Source organism: Corythoichthys intestinalis, chromosome 14 (genome assembly GCF_030265065.1).
Source record: "Corythoichthys intestinalis isolate RoL2023-P3 chromosome 14, ASM3026506v1, whole genome shotgun sequence".
NCBI lineage: Eukaryota > Metazoa > Chordata > Actinopteri > Syngnathiformes > Syngnathidae > Corythoichthys > Corythoichthys intestinalis.
The window spans coordinates 17449970-17468757 of record NC_080408.1 but is presented as its reverse complement, the minus strand read 5'-3'; the positions used below and the strand labels follow the sequence as shown (position 1 = coordinate 17468757).

Below are 18788 nucleotides of genomic sequence, written 5' to 3'. Positions count from 1 at the left end.
CAGTTCTTTCGGCTTAAAATACATCAGTTTTTTTTAAACGGGTGCAAGAGCAGAAACAGCTTTTTCAGCCGTGTCTGTTTTCCGCCATATGTTTATATTCAGTAGCAATGGTTGTTCATCTATAGCAGTGTTTTTCAACCACTGTGCCGCAGCACACTACTGTGCCATTGCGTTGTGTCTGGTGTGCCGTGGAAAATCAAGCACTTTCACTTAATTGATGTTAAAAACTGTTAAAAGCCGTTGCTGAGTGTCTGTGCTGACCAATGGTCGGTAATCATGCAATAATCTCCCCCAGTAGATGATCAGTAGGTGTCAATAGGTAGCTAATTACTTTGTTTAGTGACGCGTGAGAGGTAAGAATGGCATTGGAGCTAGCGGTAACGGCTAGTAGCTAGCTAGCGAAACTATAACTGTGACAGTGATGGTTAAAGGTTTTTAAAAAAGGAGAGATGCCAACTCAGAACTGGACAAAATTCATTCAGGAAAGACTATTTGGCCTCTGGTGTTAGGTTATTAGAAAAAGCCATCTTTCATTGGGATTTACGCCAAAATGTAAAGAAAAACTGAACATAGTGGGATTAACTTTCAACGGGTATGCACTGATACCACCTCCAATACAGAAGCTAAGGTGTCACACTGAGTGAGTAATCATTCTTAGAAAATATGTTTTTTTTGTGTTTGTTTGATTCCTACTCAATACACGACATTACAATTATAATGCCAATGTAGTCTACAAAAATGTGATGTTTTTCTGCTGGTGGTGTGCCATGGGATATTTTTTTTAATGAGAAAAGTGTGCTGTGGCTCAAAAAAGGTTAAAAAAACAAAAAAACAAAACACTTGTCTATAGGTGCCACTGATCAAATTGCCCTCGTGGAAATACAGTACATTACATTATATTCTTGTTAATTCCTGTATTTGACCGTTATCTATTAATTTGAAAATATATGTCATACCACCCTAATCAGCATTGGCACCGTTAGTCATGAAAAATTTAAATTCAATTCCAAAATTCTGGTGATCTGTTCTCCACTCCTAGAGTGTTGTTAGGCAGTGTCAACATATGGAAGGGTGACAACCACGGAATGCATTCAGGTGATTTCACGATTCTTTCTAGAGAGGTTTTAAGACAAGTAAAATCTTCATTAATACTTAAGTCTCGAAGTTATCATTAACCAGTGGAGAAAGTGAACGCATGCATGCCCACGTTGTCATGTGTTCCTTTGCATCTGCCGCTGGCTCATAATGACCAAGTTTCTACACAAAGGAACAATTGAATCAGGCTGAAATGTGTTTCATGAACTCGATATGAGTGGGTGCTCTGACCTGTTCTTTCCTGGCCGGCGTGCTATGTCCCACGGCGGCGGGTAACTGCTCAGGCTGGTCGTGAAGCGAGGCGGGTTCAGCAGCTTTTAGGTTCTCTTTGGGCGTCTCTGTGCCCTCCACTTGTTGCTGCTGCTTGGCCTCAGAGTCTGAGCCTGATTCGGTTGTCATGGTAAATTATACTGAAGCGGAAGAAGAAAGAGGAGGGGAAAGGGGAAAAGCAGATGAATCAGCTGACCACTTAAAAAATATGGCTCACCAACGGAGTCGATAAACGGACACAAGCAGAGATTTCAAAATAAGGCTGTACTGTACAATCTACATTTTAGCATGTTTGTTTTATGGTCATACTTTCTGTTTTTATTACCATTTCCAGTATTGATCAACTGTTTGGGAACAAAAGGACTTTAAATCAGATATTCTGTCGTACATCTGAGTCCATCTATGGTTTTATTTTGGCAGGTTATTGCTTTCTATTTTGATACTCATTCATTCCTACTGACTACTATTGAATATGCCATTCAGTACTCGGTCAGTATTGACTAACTTCCTATGAATAAAAAGAATTCATTTTAACTATTCTGAGAATGAAGTCACGTGTTTAGGAAAATCTGATTTTACTTTGGCCGTTTTTTTTCTTCCAATTTATATATTTGTTCCCCTTTATATTAGCTTTATACATAACACCAAGTAGATATTGACCAAGTTTGTGTTAAAAAAATATATATATATTATTTGAATAGGATTCTCTTTTGAGTGTTTTCTTTTTATGCTGTTTGACAGGAAGGAGAAGTGAGGAAAGATGCATGGATGCTACAGTATATTAGCTTCTTCAATTAGCAGATGACCAGCTTCACTGCGAAAACACACCCCCTTAAAACTAGTTCAATTCCCTTGTTTTCAGTGGAAAACTACTCGAAATAAATTAATTAGCATATTTAATTTTAAAGCTGTGAAATGTCAGAAATGTTCTTAATTCAAAAACAGATATTGTTCAAAACATTTGAAAGCAATATTTTCTTACCAGCTATTAGATGAATGGGCTTAATAAGGACAAATAGTGATATTTATTTAAAGTAATTGGAATAATCTGACACATTCATTTGTTAACTAGACTTTAATACTCAAAACGAGAGAGAAAATTATTTGACTAGATTTAAGAAAAATAATCTGATTAAGACATTATAAATTTGCAATGTAGATGCCATATGCTTATAATGAAATGGTGTTATATTGTAATTTTGTTTTACAAGATAGTGGTTTATTACATTTTATACTCATGTCAAAAAATGAGCGGTCTGAATACCGATATTTTGTGACATCTTACAAGCCAAGCTGTAGTTTGAAGACCAGCTAAAAAAATAGAAATCATGGACACGTTGCGTCCCACAGGTCCTAAATGGGGCTAATGAGAAGAAACATATGAGCATGTATTGCCAAACAACGATGACAGATTGCATTTGGTGCTTTGGGGCCCCCACTGGACGTAACTACCCGCAGGCTGGGTTTGAGAGATCAGGGGGCACGTGTACAGGATTTGTGGGTATCTGGTGCTGCAGGGTAGGTAGTGGTGGATGATTACCATTCTGCAGCCGCCCATCTCCTCCTCCCTTCTGATCTATTAATAGGACACTGTTTATTCCATGGTAGAGAGGATGTTGGGACACCGGCTCAACAAAGGCTGCATTTTATTCTGATGTGTCCCCCCCAAAACATCATGCAACAACTGGACGATAACGCTCAACGAATAAGGATACATAGCATAGACCCTAAAAGAAACTGAACTAAAAAAGGCCTCTACTACTTTTTACAATAATGACACAACCATATGTTTTACTGCTATAGGCATGAGACCGTCACATTCCAGACTTACCGCACAGGTCCAGAGGTCTTACATAATCTGTACCAAAGTTCAAGGAGCAATGCAACTCATTCACATAATACCATTACATTAATATTGTGAGTAATAGTAACGATAATAGTCAAGAATGACACATGTTGATTTATACAGTGTTGTTAATCTTACTGAAAAAAAGTAATTAATTATAGTTACAAATTACTTCTCCCAAAAAGTAATTGCGTTAGTAACTCAATTACCTGAATGTAAGAGTAATTAGTTACTTGGCAAAGTAATTGGTGATAATTACTTTTTTTTTTTCCTCCAAAAAAAAAAAAAAAAAAAAAAAAAAAAAAAAAAAAAAACATTGGCCACACTATGTGAAGTTTTTTGTGAAGGTTTTTGGTACAATTGGCCCAAGCCCAATTCTTTACCCTAATTTACCCTTTACCCTGAATCAACTGTTGAAAGTTGTTAAAATTGCTCCCATTATTGCATTTGTTCCCTTCTCTCTACTTTCGACATATGAAAGTTTTAAAACTGTTTCATCATTTAAAGATAGATTCAAGTCAAGATTTTGCCGATTTAGAAGTATTTTAGATAAAAAGTTACTTAGGTTCGCTAGGAAGGTTCTCTACAACAGAGCCGTCCTAAAAAGTCTACTGCTTTAAGATGGCGGCTGTCTACTAACGCATTTAGTGCCATGCAGTGTTGTTAATTTTACTTTAAAAAAGTAATTAATTACAGTTACAAATTACTTCTCCCAAAAAGTAATTGCGTTAGTAACTCAGTTACCTGAATGTAAGAGTAATTAGTTACTTGGCAAAGTAACTAGTGATTTTTTTTTTTTCTCAAAAAAAAAAAAAAAAAAAAAAAAAAAAAAAAAAAAAAAAACAGGTCACACAATGTGAAGCTTAAAGGGTTTGGGGGACAATTGGCCCAAGCCCAATTCTTTACCCTCCACTTAACTAGACACAAGGGTATTGCGATAACTAGCTAGTAACCTTTGCTATGTGTGGAAGTCATTTAAAGTTGTGAATCAATCGTTAAAGTTGTTAAAATTTCTCCCGTTATTGCATTAGTTCCCTTCTGTCTACTTTAAACATGTGTAAGTTTTAAAACTGTTTCATCATTTAAAGATAGATTTAAGTTAAGATTTTGCCGATTTAGGAGCATTTTAGATTTAAAAAATTTACTTAGGTTCGCTAGGAAGGATCTCTACATCAGGGCCTTCCTGAGAGGTCTACTGCTTTAAGATGGCGGCTGTTTACAAACGCATGTAGTCCTTAAAACATGTTGGCAATGCAGCAGTGTCTGTCTTTTGCATCTAGTTCTATAATATGATATCTACCGTGTCATGTGGGCGTAGTTTGTCGGCTATGGCTGCAGTCAGGTATTATTGGAGCCAACTAGCATCGCGGTTGCAACGGCGCCGTCTTCCCCACTCCTGCTCTGCTCTCGTCCCCGTGAGTCCGTTTCTCTCAGACTTTTTTTTATTTAACCAACTTAGTAACGCATAGTAACGAACGCCTTTCCCGCCTCAGTAACGGTAACGGCGTTGCCAAGATGAGAAAAGTAATTAATTAGATTACTCATTACTGAAAAAAATAACGCCGTTAGTAACGCCGTTATATTGTAACGCCGTTATTAACAACACTGGATTTATATGTACAAAAAAAAAAAAAAAACAAAAAAAAAAAACACGTTTTTTTCACAAGCGCAAATACTACCGTTACTGGTTTCTACACATGGGCTAGTAGGGAATTGGTTGTTACTCAAATTTCCATTTCAATACTCAAATCTTTACAATCGTTATAAAAATGTAAATGGATGTAATTTACCGTGGTTAAAATGTGAAAGAACAATGAAATAACTTAAAAAGAGTATGAATGACAACAGAATAACAACATTGAAATATGGTGATGATCAAGTGTAATAAATGTTAATAATCAAGGGTGATAAATGATGATATCTAGACAAGAAATCTTGCTGAAAATCAAAACCTCATTCTAAATTGCAATTTATTTAGAGTGGTGGTGATATATATTATCTGTGTAATTCATTGCAAAAACGTATTCAAATGTTTAATAAAACCCAAATGTCCAATCCCAAGAATGTATTTTTACATTTTTATGTACATTAAGGTGCTTATCTCTGATGATCAGCCTGTGTAGGAGCCAATAACACCAGAAGAATTTAGCAAAGTCCCACCATTTACATTTTATTGTCTTAAAACCCTTTATAAATGCCTCTTTTTTAACATAACAATATAGAGCTTCATGTATATCCCCTTTGATTTAAGGAGCACCATTTTCTGGAAAAGAGCGTAACTACATATTTCACAAGATAATGACAACAGATATGACTGAATTGATTTGATACCAACCATACCATATTATTATTTCAGATTTAACGTGATTATCAATACATTTTCCAAACAAACCCAAAAGAGACGAAACAGAAATTGATATAAAGTAACGCTTAAGTGGCATTGGCCAGACTCTTAAGATTTCAAAATATTACCTCTCGTGTAAGTGCTTATAAGTCAATGTCTACAACAACAAAACTGAACCTGCAGTGCTGAAATAAATGGCGATAAAGCAGCAGTAAATCCCACCTCGGCAAATAAACAACCACTTGAGAGTCTGGGGCATTTATAGCAATTCTAAAATTGCTCTCCCAGAGTGGGAAGTACCTTGGGTCACTTCAAACATGCTGATCGGGTTGCTTTTAAATAACCAGACTCTGTAACTTCGAAGGTCGTAAAAAGTAGATTATGAAAAACAGTTTACAAATTTTTGCAGCAGGAAGAGATCAAGTCACATGATCCAACCGGCTAACCTTTGCCTTCTAGGAACTATGAGGATAGGGAAAAGGGCAGATCAGCAGTCAGCACTATAGAAATAGGAGGAATAATACATTCAGTCACTGGTGACAGGCGCTCCTCACAGGGGCGACAGAACAAAGCACACAAGTTGTCTTGTGCATAGAACGCTTGGGCATAATGTGTAAAAGAAAGACACATTCACAGCGTATTTTGCAAGAGTATAAAGAGAGGAAGGCGATCCAATTGAACAATAACAAAAGTCACTGTAGTCCATACTTTGACAAGGAACTTTCAGAAATTGCTTGGTTTAATGGCCAAAAATGTGTTGAAATAAGGGATAGATCTTAATCCCACGGAAAATTTGATTTCATTGGTCATATTGTATTTGTTGAGAACAAAGAGTGACAAGTTGTATGATTGTCGAATAGATTTCTGGCTGGTCGGCCAAGTTACAGCACAGCCTCACAGCTAAACCGTCCTAAATTTTCTAAAATAGTACAGCACTGCCTTGCAGTTGACAGTTGACCAGTCCCCCTGCCCTCTCCCCCAAAAAAAAACAGCGAGACGAGGCTGAAGCTCGCCCGTGACCCTAATGAAAATGGATAAAAATATAATATTTACTCTAGTAGCCCATTGTAACTAGAGTATTGTAGGGCTGCAGCTATCAATTATTTTAGTAGTCGATTAATCGATGAACTAGTTAGTTCGAATAATCGAGTAATCGGATAAGGAACATAAAAAATTAAAATACCTGACCTGAGCCTCGGACGGAATAAAAATTTTAAAAATGATTATCTATTTACAACAAAAGAACAGTTGGCTAACTTACATAGCAAAAGTCTGCTAGCTTAAATGCTATAAAACGCTTTTTTTTCTTTTTTACAATGTTCTTAACAAATGGTTCAGATACGTATTCCCACAAAAAAAAAAAAAAAAAAAAAAAAAAAAAAAAAAAAAAAAACGCCTAAATATACCTATGAACTACTTTACGAATGCATTAAAAAAACATTAGGTCAAACAAAAACTTAGCTTATGTTGGTGTTAACAGGGAGCAGCTGGATTCAGCCACGTGAAATGAGGCAGACCAGAGGGCAGTGTATCCACCCAAATCAATAAAACTAAATGCCAAAACTTTCAAAACAAACAATTACAACGGCACTTAAATTAAGCGAATACTCAAAGCAGCAAAATTTAATTCAAATCTTTTTTTCTTATCGAATACTCGAGTTAATCGATTAATTGTTGCAGCACTAGAGTATTGTTACTTAGTAGCACACAAACATTAGCGCTAGCATTGGCAGTTATCAGAAAGGTCATATACAGTGTCGACAGTCTTAAAATAATTGGCCAAGTCATTTTTCATTTTAGATTTTTTAAGAAACACAAAAATAGACTGGTACTTAATATTTTTTAAATAAAGGATTCTTTTAAAGTTTGTAAAAAAAAAAAATAATAAATAAATGACAAGCAAATATTTTAAGTGTGCGACAATATGCAATCAGCATGTATAAGTACAACAAACAAACTTAATACAAATTACAGAGATCAAGAATGTCACGCTTTTTCAACATTTGAAATTTAAAAATGATTAACAGATAAATTGATGGTTCATGTACTTTCAGTGGTCATCCTGATCAAAAATATTATAACGAGCCAATAAACAGCCACATCTAAAGCACTCATTTGTGTCTCCTCCTTGGAAACAAACCATCCTCCAGGGAACCATTAAATCTTTGCTAGTTGACAAAATAATCCCAGAGAAACTCATCAAAGGCAGCAGTACAGCAGAGTGTAGGTTCATGTAAGGTATATTGCTACATTGTAAGTTTCACTGAACATCTCATTGCTGAAGGATGGATCTCATTTTGAAAGGTCCATTTGCGATCATGTCACATATATGCAGAAGATGAGGGGTGGCCATCTGTGTTGGGTGGCATTAGCTGCAGTACAACACAGCTGGACCCCCGATCCACTACACTCGCATGCACCCCTGAGGCACACGGAGGTTACATCGCCGGCGTTTTTCTGACACGTCACTTTGGCCATATGCGAAGCTGGCCCCTCCCGACAAGGGCCGCTGGGGGCCGACAGCTGCCGCGCACAATCCCAGCCGCTGTAACAGGAAACCATGTTGCTGGGTCTGGACGTTTGGATTGAGAGCTTCCAGATCCCCAAAGTGCTTTTAAGTGGCCTCAATTGCAAACAGAAGGAGTGCTGCGCTATTGATTTGTTTAGCCCAAAACAACCTGTTTTCTTGTCTGTATGATGAGATTATTACGGAATCTTCATTAAGAGTCATTCACTGTCTTTTCACATTAAATAAAAGTATTAAAACATTCCTGATCTTGATTCGGATGCAGGCCGACAGATTTTTGAGGACTGGCAAACTTTTATTCCAATATAAAATAGAGGATAATGGAAACTGTTGTTTTACATTTATTGAATGCACAAGTACATATTAACCACAGATATGCCAACGAGACTACCGTGGGAAAGTTGACAGTGGTACAGATATGTAGGGACACTTTCCAAAAATGCTTACCGTACCGAACTCAATCAAACGTTACTCGCTTGTCGACAGTACAGTTCAGAGCAATAAATCTTTGTTGTTTCCATTGCCGCTACATCCGCTACTACTGAAAACATATCAGACTGAAACGGGGATGGAATGCGTCATGTATTTATAGGACGCAGTGCGAAATAATGCGCATCGTACCAAACGGAATTTGACTTTACGTGACTGAAAACGGTAAAACTGTGATCAAAAAGAGTGTTACAGCAGCTACACCCGCAACAGGTGTACTGGTGAGAAAAGCTTGCACAAAAATCTGATGGGCTATTTAATGGTAAATTAGTACCTTAATGCACTGTACTACCACTGACTGTACCTTAACTCTACAGCAAGTTCAGCTTTGAATAGCTTGTATGGTCAAATGTCCATACGTTTTTCACTGCAGCAAAAGGCTATCAATCAGACCAAACTGGAAAGTGTGAAGCTGGTTGACGGAAATATACCCAACTGAACAAACCTTAATTGTATCAGTACTTTTTTTGACCGTACTTACACAATCCACAGTCGTACCAAATTGTACATCATAGGGAGAGAGTTTTAAATAAAATAACAACAAAAGAAGACAACTTTGATAAGTAATCACTTCAGTTTTAAAGTAGAACTGAAACGAATACTCGAGTTTAAAAACTGGTCCGAGTAATTTTATTCACCTCGAGGAATCGTTTAATTTTGCCAGCTCTAAGCATCACGTTTTGCCCGGACTCCTTTAAATGCGGGACGACGCGCTGACGTCACGTGCGTAGAGGAAGAAGCAATAAAAAAAAAACCAAATTACCGCAGCCGACAGCCGCTACAAAATACGCCGATGTTGCTAAAAACTACGCCCGCAGGATGCTAGAGTGGTAGCAGGTAGTGTCCGATGCGTCTCATAGATATCGCATGCATTTAGGACTAGATGCGAAATGACAGACTCGGCCGCATATGGGCAGCGTTAGTAAACAGCCGCCATCTTTAAGCAGTAGACTTCTCATCGCTAATAAATATAACATTACTGTCACTCGCTCATGTAACGTTAGCCCTTCGGAGGGCTAGGTTTCTATTGATTATGACCACTGTCGATGCGTGGCTAACGTGTCTTACATACAGGCTTTATTTAATCTGTAAAACACAGCGCTGTAGAGTGATGAGGGTGTGAAATTAAAACATAATAAAGCTAACTGTCAGTTTTAGCTCAGTAGTCATTGCTGAATAAAACACCAAGTAGCACTGGTCCCTAATGTGCTCCAATACAGCAGGTATCATACATTTATTTTGAACACTGCAAAAACTCAAAATCCTATCAGTACATACAGTTTAGACTAACTTAAAACTTAACTAGAACTTAAAAATAGCTTGACACAAATGGAAATTAAATTGAAACACGTGGGAAAAACACGTAGCTTTCAAGTGATGTGTGTTATCAAGCGTAATTACATTTTTAGGTAAGAAATATGTTGTTTTTTTTATTTATAAGATCTAGATGTTTTTTGAGTGAAAGCAGTGAATTTTTTTTCTAGTCACATCTTAGATGCAATTGTTGGCTGTTTTCAACAATGTACATCGAAAATAAAGACATTGATTGACTGAAAATGGTTCAATATTAGATTCTTTTTTTCTCATTTATAATTGCTCTTTACCTAAAAAAAAATGTTTTATCAGATTACTCGATTAATCGATAGAATTTTCATTACTCGATTATTAAAATATTCGATAGCTGCAGCATTAGTTTAAAGTCTTCTCAGCCATCCTCGAATAAGTGTCACAAAAAGCCAAAAACAGTACATTGGTCCTTTGACAAATACACATATGAGTCGTGCATAATGCGATACAAATTCAAAAGTTGGGTTGTTTGCACAACCTTATGGGCATTCAACTGATGCGCTTCTGCTTCATTTCCAAACGGACACGTGGTGCATCGTACCGGCCTTAACAATTCCAGATATCCAAACAAGCCAAGATCTGTTTTTGTCTTCAGCCTGTACTGCCAGGTCACTCAGTCTGCTCTTAGTGAGACCAGTATTTCATGTATGGAAAGTACAATGTCATCCAACGAGCTTTCAAACCTTCCTTTTTGCATGTGCAATAATCAATGCAATAAAAATATCACCAAGTCAGCAAAAGGTCTCTAGCGGACGCTTCGCAAACTTTCCGTTGTTCTTATCTTTGTGACACTCCAACAATAAAATTGGAACTGCAAAGTGTCGTGCTTTGAACATGCACACAATGCTAGTTCTTGCTAGTTGCTAGTTCTTGACTTAATGCCTTCACAGCATTACAACACGTCCCCACCTGCTGATCTGGACCAATGTGGCAAGTTGGCGAGGTCAGCTATGTAACATTATTACCATTCCATGCTTAAAATTCCGTCGTAACATAGCATTGACAATTCCTCCAACCAGTTGAAGGCAGATCTATATTCAGCCAATGTACTGTGACATTCTGAAGTAAGAGCAATTATCGCCATGCAGTGAAAATATAAAAAGAAATGCATACATATGGCGCAAAACCCAACTGGTTGTTGGCAAATGGATTTACTATTATCGTTTCTTAAAGACGTTTAACTAATTTGATAACCCTGACGAAGATTAACATCCATCTGGCATCATCTCTCAGATCCAATAGATACGATTCCAATTGCTGTCAACGAAAGCGAATGAGTTAACCAAAATTCTTGGGCTTGGACAAATAAATGGCATTTCAACTCCAAAATGAATTGATATATGAGTAATTTGACTTATGAGAATCGCCAAGAGAAAAAAGATTAATAAGTTAGAGAAAAAAGAATGTATGACTATTTTTATGTCTACATGTGCCGCTGTACTATTTGTTCAAATATCTATTGCCTATAAAATTAACAACTGTAACATCGATGCTAGTTTCATTATTTGTTTTACAAAATTTTGCAATGTTTTAGCATTGGGCTACACTGACTTAAAGTGCCTATGACAGGATAAAAAAAAAAGTCTTAAATAGCATTACTATGTGAATTAGAATCATATTTTGAGACGATTCGACTATATACAACAATTTGGCAAAGCGCAGATGACAAGAAATTAGTCTTTTAATCTGCCTTTTAGCACCTGCCTGTCATTATAGCGCTCTAGCGTCCCCAACAGGAGGACGACGTCAGCAGGGTGATAGTTTCATCGGATTTAGAATTCAGCCCATTGAGGGGGAATTATTCAGAACGAAGAAAATGCGACAAAGAAAGCCGCAAAATGTCATTGTTTCAATCTCTGTACTCCAATATTTTTATAGGATATTCTTTTTATCAAAGTATATTTCCCCAATTGTTGAATAAATGGTATGGTCACGACAAATAACAGTCTTGTGCTAAATGGAATATGAAATAATAAAAATGCATTTATTCAGTACGACATGGCAAAAAATTACTTCATAATTCAAAACGGTCAACTTCTTGCACCAAACGATATTTTATGCCACCGGAGTTAGTCCGGCTTTTGTCATCTCCCTGCCCCAGCTTCGGAGAGCATGAACAAACCAGGAGGCATGACAGCTAGCCGACATGCTAACCCGAACCGAGTGATGTTTCAAAGTCTTATTCTCGCCTTTCGAAGCGAAAAATCACACAAAACAACCCTGGATCATCACAAGGCGGCGGGGTTGTCTATTGTCTTCGCCGTTTGTCAACCCGCCTGGCGGCGAGCAAATTACAGCTCGTCGTTCCCCTGCTGTGGGCAGGAGAGCTCATTTGCCGGAGAAGCAGCCGTAGAATGACCGCAGGACAAACCGGCTGACGTCGGAGGAGCGCGTAGCTGCCACATGGTCAACACGAATGTGGCGTATATTAATGCTTATCTACACGGCGAAGATGTAAACAGTGAGAGCGGCGTGCAGTTGTTGTGCGGCTAACATTGTAGGATATGTCTGAGGAGAACTTTTATACATGTCCGTCCATGAGCAAACGTAAGTAAATAGTCCTTTACTTAAAGAAAGTTTGTAGTGTTTACTTTGTAATCGCTGTATTTGCGGCCATTTTGAACACAAAGTTGCAATTTCTGATGGGGTGGAAAATCTGACAGAACACCGGGCACACGAAGAGGGCAATAAGCCGAATACAGCTCTACCAGCGGGCACGCGAAGGACCGAGGGGGGGTGCGACAAGCCGTCGGTCGAGTGGCATTCTCGGTGGACAAGGAGCATTGTCAGCCACAAAATGCAGGCCACCTCCATATTAAAACGTGTGCCATGATACAAGTATTTGAAATAATACGATTTACTCGCTTCCTCGTAAGTCCAATGGTCCCACAGTTGTCAAACTTGTTTTGGCCATTCTCCTAGGGTGAACGGGAACTTTTTGAAAACCCAAAAAGGCTCACACGCCTCTCCCTGGTGCAGCAACAAAACCCTGCAGCACATTTGGCTGGCGTGATGCGAAAAATAAACAAATTAATCTGCAAAATCTGCATGCGATAAAGCAGGGGTCGGGAACCTATGGCTCGTGAGCCATATCTGGCTCTTTTGACGGATGCATCTGGCTTGCAGACAAATCTAATTATAAAAAAAAATAAATTTAAAAAAAAAAAAAAAAGCTTCGTTATACTCCTTTGCGCGTTGCGCAAAATGGCAACGATCCCCGGCGACTAGGAAGCCGGTTCGCAGTTATTTTAGTGGGAAAGTGGCAAACATACATGTCGTTGCGTCTATCCATTTATCTGTCTATCAATCGCATTGGCAACGCAGATGATAAAATTGCATCTATGAAAAGGTCAAATATACACGGTACTTCGACACACGCCATACTGCATTTGCATCGAAATATCCGGCGGGGGACAACAGGAAGAAAGCATATCAAGAGCTTCTTACAAGAGTGCAAGCTAGTCAGTAGCAACTCCGTGTTTGGACCAAACAAGGTGACTGGAATTCGGCTAGCTTTGCTGGCGCTTTAACAATTGTGAGGAACGGCAAGCCATTCACCGATGGGGAGTACGCCAAAGCATTCATGCTTGATGTTGCCAATGGACTTTTTGACGACTTTTCGGATAAAGACAAGCCCCTGTCAGCAAGAACTGTTCACGAAAGTACCATCATGATGTCAAATCAAATTGAGGCAACGCATGAAGGACATCAATTCGGCTCTATTTTTTTCACTCGCTTTGGATGAGTCAACGGACGTAAGCAATTTATCACAGTTCAGCGTGATCGCAAGGTATGTTGTCGTTTACATACTACATGGGGAAAGTCTGGCACTTTTGGCTAAGCAAGGGACAACAAGAGGGAAAGATTTATTCAAGTCCTTCATTGAGTTTGCTAAAGAAAAAAAAATCCACCAATGGACAAACTTGTGTGTCTGGTTGGAAAAAACATAGGATTTGTGTCGTTTCTTCGTGAAAATGAAAAGAGACGTATCCTAAGTTTCTCAATGCCTGCATGACGCTTAACCTCATTAAGTATCAACCAGACTACAAAGCCATCAGCAACACCATGCAGCACCAGAAGTCGCATTAATGGTGAGAAATACTAATCATTGATTAGCAACAGCATAACAATGTTATTAAAAAGAATTCGGAGACTTATTGTACTTTAAAAAGGTTGAAATGACATAAAATGCACACATTACTTGTATTTTTAGTTTTAAACATAGTGTATGGCTCTCACGGAATTACATTTTTAAAAATGTGGTGTTTATGGCTCTCTCAGCCAAAAAGGTTCCCGACCCCTGTGATAAAGCAATTCTGTATTGTGAGATGCTGACCCGAGTGACGTCACATTCGCATTCATCCTCAACCCGAGACTGGAGCCGGAAGTCACTCATTTTCATGGCGCGGGATTCAAAAATTGAGTATTTAAAGCGATCGCTTCCACACACATCCGAGCGGTCCATTTCATTCAGAGCATAAAATACAGCGTGAAATATGAAATAATCATTATTTTTGCTGTCATAGACACTTTAATTAACTATGTGTAATTCTCTTTGTTTTATAATTAAAATCACAACAACAAAAAAACAGCTTGAAGCAAGCACTAGCACTTTTGACAAACGAGGTCAGAACTTTAAGCACTCGGAACTCAAGTTTTTGCTCACAACTACTGTCCTATCTCAAAGAACCTGTAAACAGGGGTGAAAGTGGTCTGAATTTCTTGCCGGAACTCCCCAACGTGAAGGTCGCCACGGAGCCAGAAAGTTTATTTATTTATTTATTCTATTTTCTGGGGGTGGGGGTCAAACCTACTTAAAAGCAAAGAAAACTGTTTTGGCCAGTTATTTCTACAACACATACAAAAACTGATTTTCATTCAAAATTGTATTTTTTTCAATGATTTGCAAAATAAAACAAAAACAGCTGTAATCCCAACCTCCATCTCCTAATTCTTATTTTCCCTCATTTCCTCACAAACTAAATGCCAAATCTCAATTTTAACTACTTAAGAACATGGGATGTAAATTAAAATTGAAGATAACGTAAACACTTACTTTTTGTTGTGTTTTTTAAACATAAACATATAACTTAAGTAACATAATATACTTATAGAAAAATAAGTACAAATGACTTATATTATGCACAGGGAATTGGAACATATTTTGAAGATCGCGCAAACATTGACTTTTTTAAATCATAAGGAAATGAATGAGTAGCCTAACATAAATGAACAAATCTAAGTCCAAAGTGCACATTGACAGCCAAGATGTTCTGAACCTCCCCATCAGAGCAGATAAAACTAAACATGATAAATAAGCCTCCTTAACTCTTTCCTTGCTCTTCAAGATTTGATCCATTTTCTGTTGAATTGCCCTTTTTTTTTTGCCATTTCAGAAAACATGCACATTTGAACCAATCAGAGCAAACTATCTCTGGTGATCACATGTCAGCATGTCAGCCAATTGAATGGATAAATGAGTTCAGGCGTTTTGCTTTGCTGCCTGGATTCGCACATTGACGTGACTCGTCATCGTCAGACTCAGATAACTGCAGCAGCTGGGGAAACCTCCATGCCGTCCGTGAAATAAAATCAATAATAAATATCGGTGGAATCGGATTACGCAACACAAGCACTTTATTATGCTTGTTGTTAACACATGTGTATGTAAATCTGATGTTGGTAAACTGTTTTCTTCTTCGAGATGAAATGCATGTGTAGCAGCTTTGTATTTTTTTAATTTATTTATTTTTTCTTACATAGCGTCTTGACAGTTGCCGTCAAATTTTTGGAATCAAAGCAGCGTATACCGGAACAGTGTTCCGGCCCTGAATCTTATACTGGAATTGTGTTCCGGCCCTGAATCTTATACCGGAACTGCGTTCCTGACCATTCTGGCCCACTTTCACCCCTGCCGGTAAGTCATATCATTTTAAAGTTGATGAGTATGGTAAGATAATCAGCGAATAGTCCTTGATTAGAAGCCCATCACAAAATGAGAATTGTAAAGGCAGCTATACAGAAATACACTCATTAGACAGATGAAGGAACAATAAGGCCCAATTGTTGAACAACAACAGGCCAGTGTGCGTCTCAAAAGGCAGCTCGTTCACGGACCCTAGTAGATCAGCCACTGGAGGGATGCGAGGATGCGAAAGGAGCCACACCGAGTGAGTGTCACCCTGACCACGCCTACCCGCACTGCAGATCAAAAACAGCCCCACAATGTGTGCCGTCCTGGCAGCCGATAACCTTACAAATTCCAACCCTACTCGCTACACCGCGGCGCCGGGCCACAACCGGAGGCGGCATTTTGAACCCAAGTTAAACTCGAGAGTTGTTTTCGTTTCACTTTTTTTCTTTCGCCTGAAGACAGTATGCAAGCTAGCTCACCTTTTAAGTGCCCCAAGTCCGATCCTATAGCTAAGTAGCTTTAGCCGCACGACAACTTTAGCCTTAACGTTAACGTTTACCGCAGAATATGAAGAATTTGGACGCTGCTACTCGATTGAAAACATCACTGTGTGTCACCTACGTGCGTTCACGACCCAGAAAGCGGCGCCTATGACGTGACGATGATTTCCCTTCCATTTACAATGACGATCCGAATAAAAAGGTGACAAAAATGTTGTCATTACCAGTAGGAAGCCGTTCCTCGCTGGCCTGGTTACGCGGGTTGCATACGCCGTGCGTGGGCTTGTGTTCCCTGACAGAGCCGCCGCTCTACCCCGGTTCATTCGTTCACCCTCCGCCCTTCGCGCCGTGAGCCGAGAGGAGAATTGTGGGAAATTGAAGCGGAATCGGTATGCACACACTCGTGCACCGTGCGCGTAAACACACGCCTACTCGCGCGCACGCGCAGGCAATTAATGGGACGAGGCTGAATTTTACAGGGAATGATACAGCAACACCGTTCGGATGGAAACGAGTGACGTCACCAGGTCGCCCTTAATTCGGCGGTGCGTTCAGTGGATGCTTTAAAAACATGAACAATTACAACTAACAGTTATATTATATAATATTAATGTTGTCCTATTCTTATTTTATATTATTCTTGTAATAATGATGACGTTTTCCCGTAGTCAAAATGTAATATTCATTCATTGTATTATTTCACTAAATTATTGGTTACAAAATATGGTACCAATTTGGTAGTGGTACATAAGAAGTAGGAGTGTGAACCTCTTGGTACTACACGATACGATACGATTTGCGATACACAGTGGCGCCTCCAGAAATTTTTCATAGGGGTGGCCAGATGGGGCCACTTAAAATCTTGGGGTGGCCAAAACTAAAAGCCATAATTTCAGGTTTTCATTATATTATTGCAGTAAAAAGGTCAGGGGAAAACTATCAGAAAGACTTTAGGGCACGGCTGCTGATATACTTTGGTGTATTGTGTAATATTTGATGTTACTAATGATTTAATGTGCATAGTCCATAACTGTCCAGTCAACATTTTGAGTTCCACAACAATTCTGCTTTATCGTGTAATGTATATATTAGGCATAAGGTGTACATTTAACTAAGGCTGTCAAACGATTAAAATTTTTAATCGAGTTAATCACAGCTTAAAAATTAATTAATCGTAATTAATCGCAATTCAAACCATCTCTAAAATATGCCATATTTTTCTGTAAATTATTGTTGGAATGGAAAGATAAAACAAGACAGATATATACGTTCAACATACTGTACATAAGTACTGTATTTGTTTATTATAACAATAAATCGACAAGAAGGCATTAATATTAACATTCTTTCTCTGAAAGGGAGCCACAGATAGAAAGACTTGTAATTCTTAAAGGATACATGTGAGTTTGTATATTGTGACTAAATATTGCCATCTAGTGTTTTTGTTGAGCTTTCAGTAAATGATAGTGTAGCGACTTCCCTGTTCTGCCCAAATGCATGATGGGAAGTGGTGCAACCATGACTGTGTGTGGTGGCTGCAAATGCTATATATTCTCTGCGTTGGGTACACTACAGGGTATTAAGAAAAAGATCAACTCCTGTCATTGTTCCCAACGTCGCCTCCCACAATATTTATAGTTGCTGTGGGAGAGATGACAAAGCCTTTGCCAATTAATAGCACAGCCCCAATGAATGCTTGTATCTACTCCACTCACTTGACACCACCTCTTATCTCTGTATATAAGTAAAACGGCGCCATTGTAGGCTGTTTGCGGCAATACGTGAATGAGTCGTACCGCGAATGCGTCAATGGCGATAAATATTTTCACGTTATTAATTTTTTAAAAATTAATTACCGCCCGTTAACGCGGTAAATTTGACAGCCCTGCATTAAACAAAACAAAATAAATGCATTTATTTGGGATGAAATGCATAACTGATGCTACAACAATCTAACGATATACTGGCAAGCGGGGTGGCCAGTGGGGTGGCCAACCAATTTATAGGGGTGGCCAGGGCCACCCCCTGGTGGCGCCACTGGCGATACAAAGCTCACGATAATGACGATATGGCGATACAACGATTATTGATTCATTTGTAGAATATCCTAAAATGATTTTCTGACTAACAACTAATAAACAGAAAAACAAGCTTCTGCTGTGAATTGAAATGAGTTTTCACTTGTAGACGTCCAATCCATTTGAACTGGGAGGGTGGCAAATGAACGAATGTTCATTCGCTGCCATCCCTCCCACTTCAAACGGATTGAACATTTATGGCCGTCAGTGGCAGCCAATGCCAGGCAATGAGGTAATATTGGGCCATTTGCCTGTTGATTTTCAGTTACTTCCTGTTGATTTTGGCATATTTTATGGGTCACTTCCTGTTTATTTTGAGTTACATAACAGGAAGTGACCTGGGAGTCACCCAGATGAATAGGCAGTGACTCAAACTCA

The 18788-nt window shown here is 38.6% G+C and overlaps 1 protein-coding gene across 16 annotated transcripts in view; it reads right to left on the bottom strand.

Annotated features, from left to right (window-relative positions):
• Positions 1-18788, bottom strand: part of LOC130929609 (band 4.1-like protein 3) — an 80144-nt gene that overhangs the window by 41606 nt on the left and 19750 nt on the right. For 5 of the 16 annotated variants that reach the window (XM_057856901.1, XM_057856904.1, XM_057856905.1 and 2 more), the window contains exons 1-2: positions 16557-16821; positions 1327-1505 (exon numbers count right to left, since the gene is read on the bottom strand). In XM_057856901.1, coding sequence (XP_057712884.1) covers positions 1327-1494 — 168 coding nt within the window. In that variant the 5' untranslated portion in view covers positions 1495-1505; positions 16557-16821. Of the gene's footprint in view, positions 1-1326; positions 1506-16556; positions 16823-18788 lie in introns of those variants that run through there. The other 11 variants (XM_057856913.1, XM_057856914.1, XM_057856916.1 and 8 more) reach the window with 5 other exon arrangements.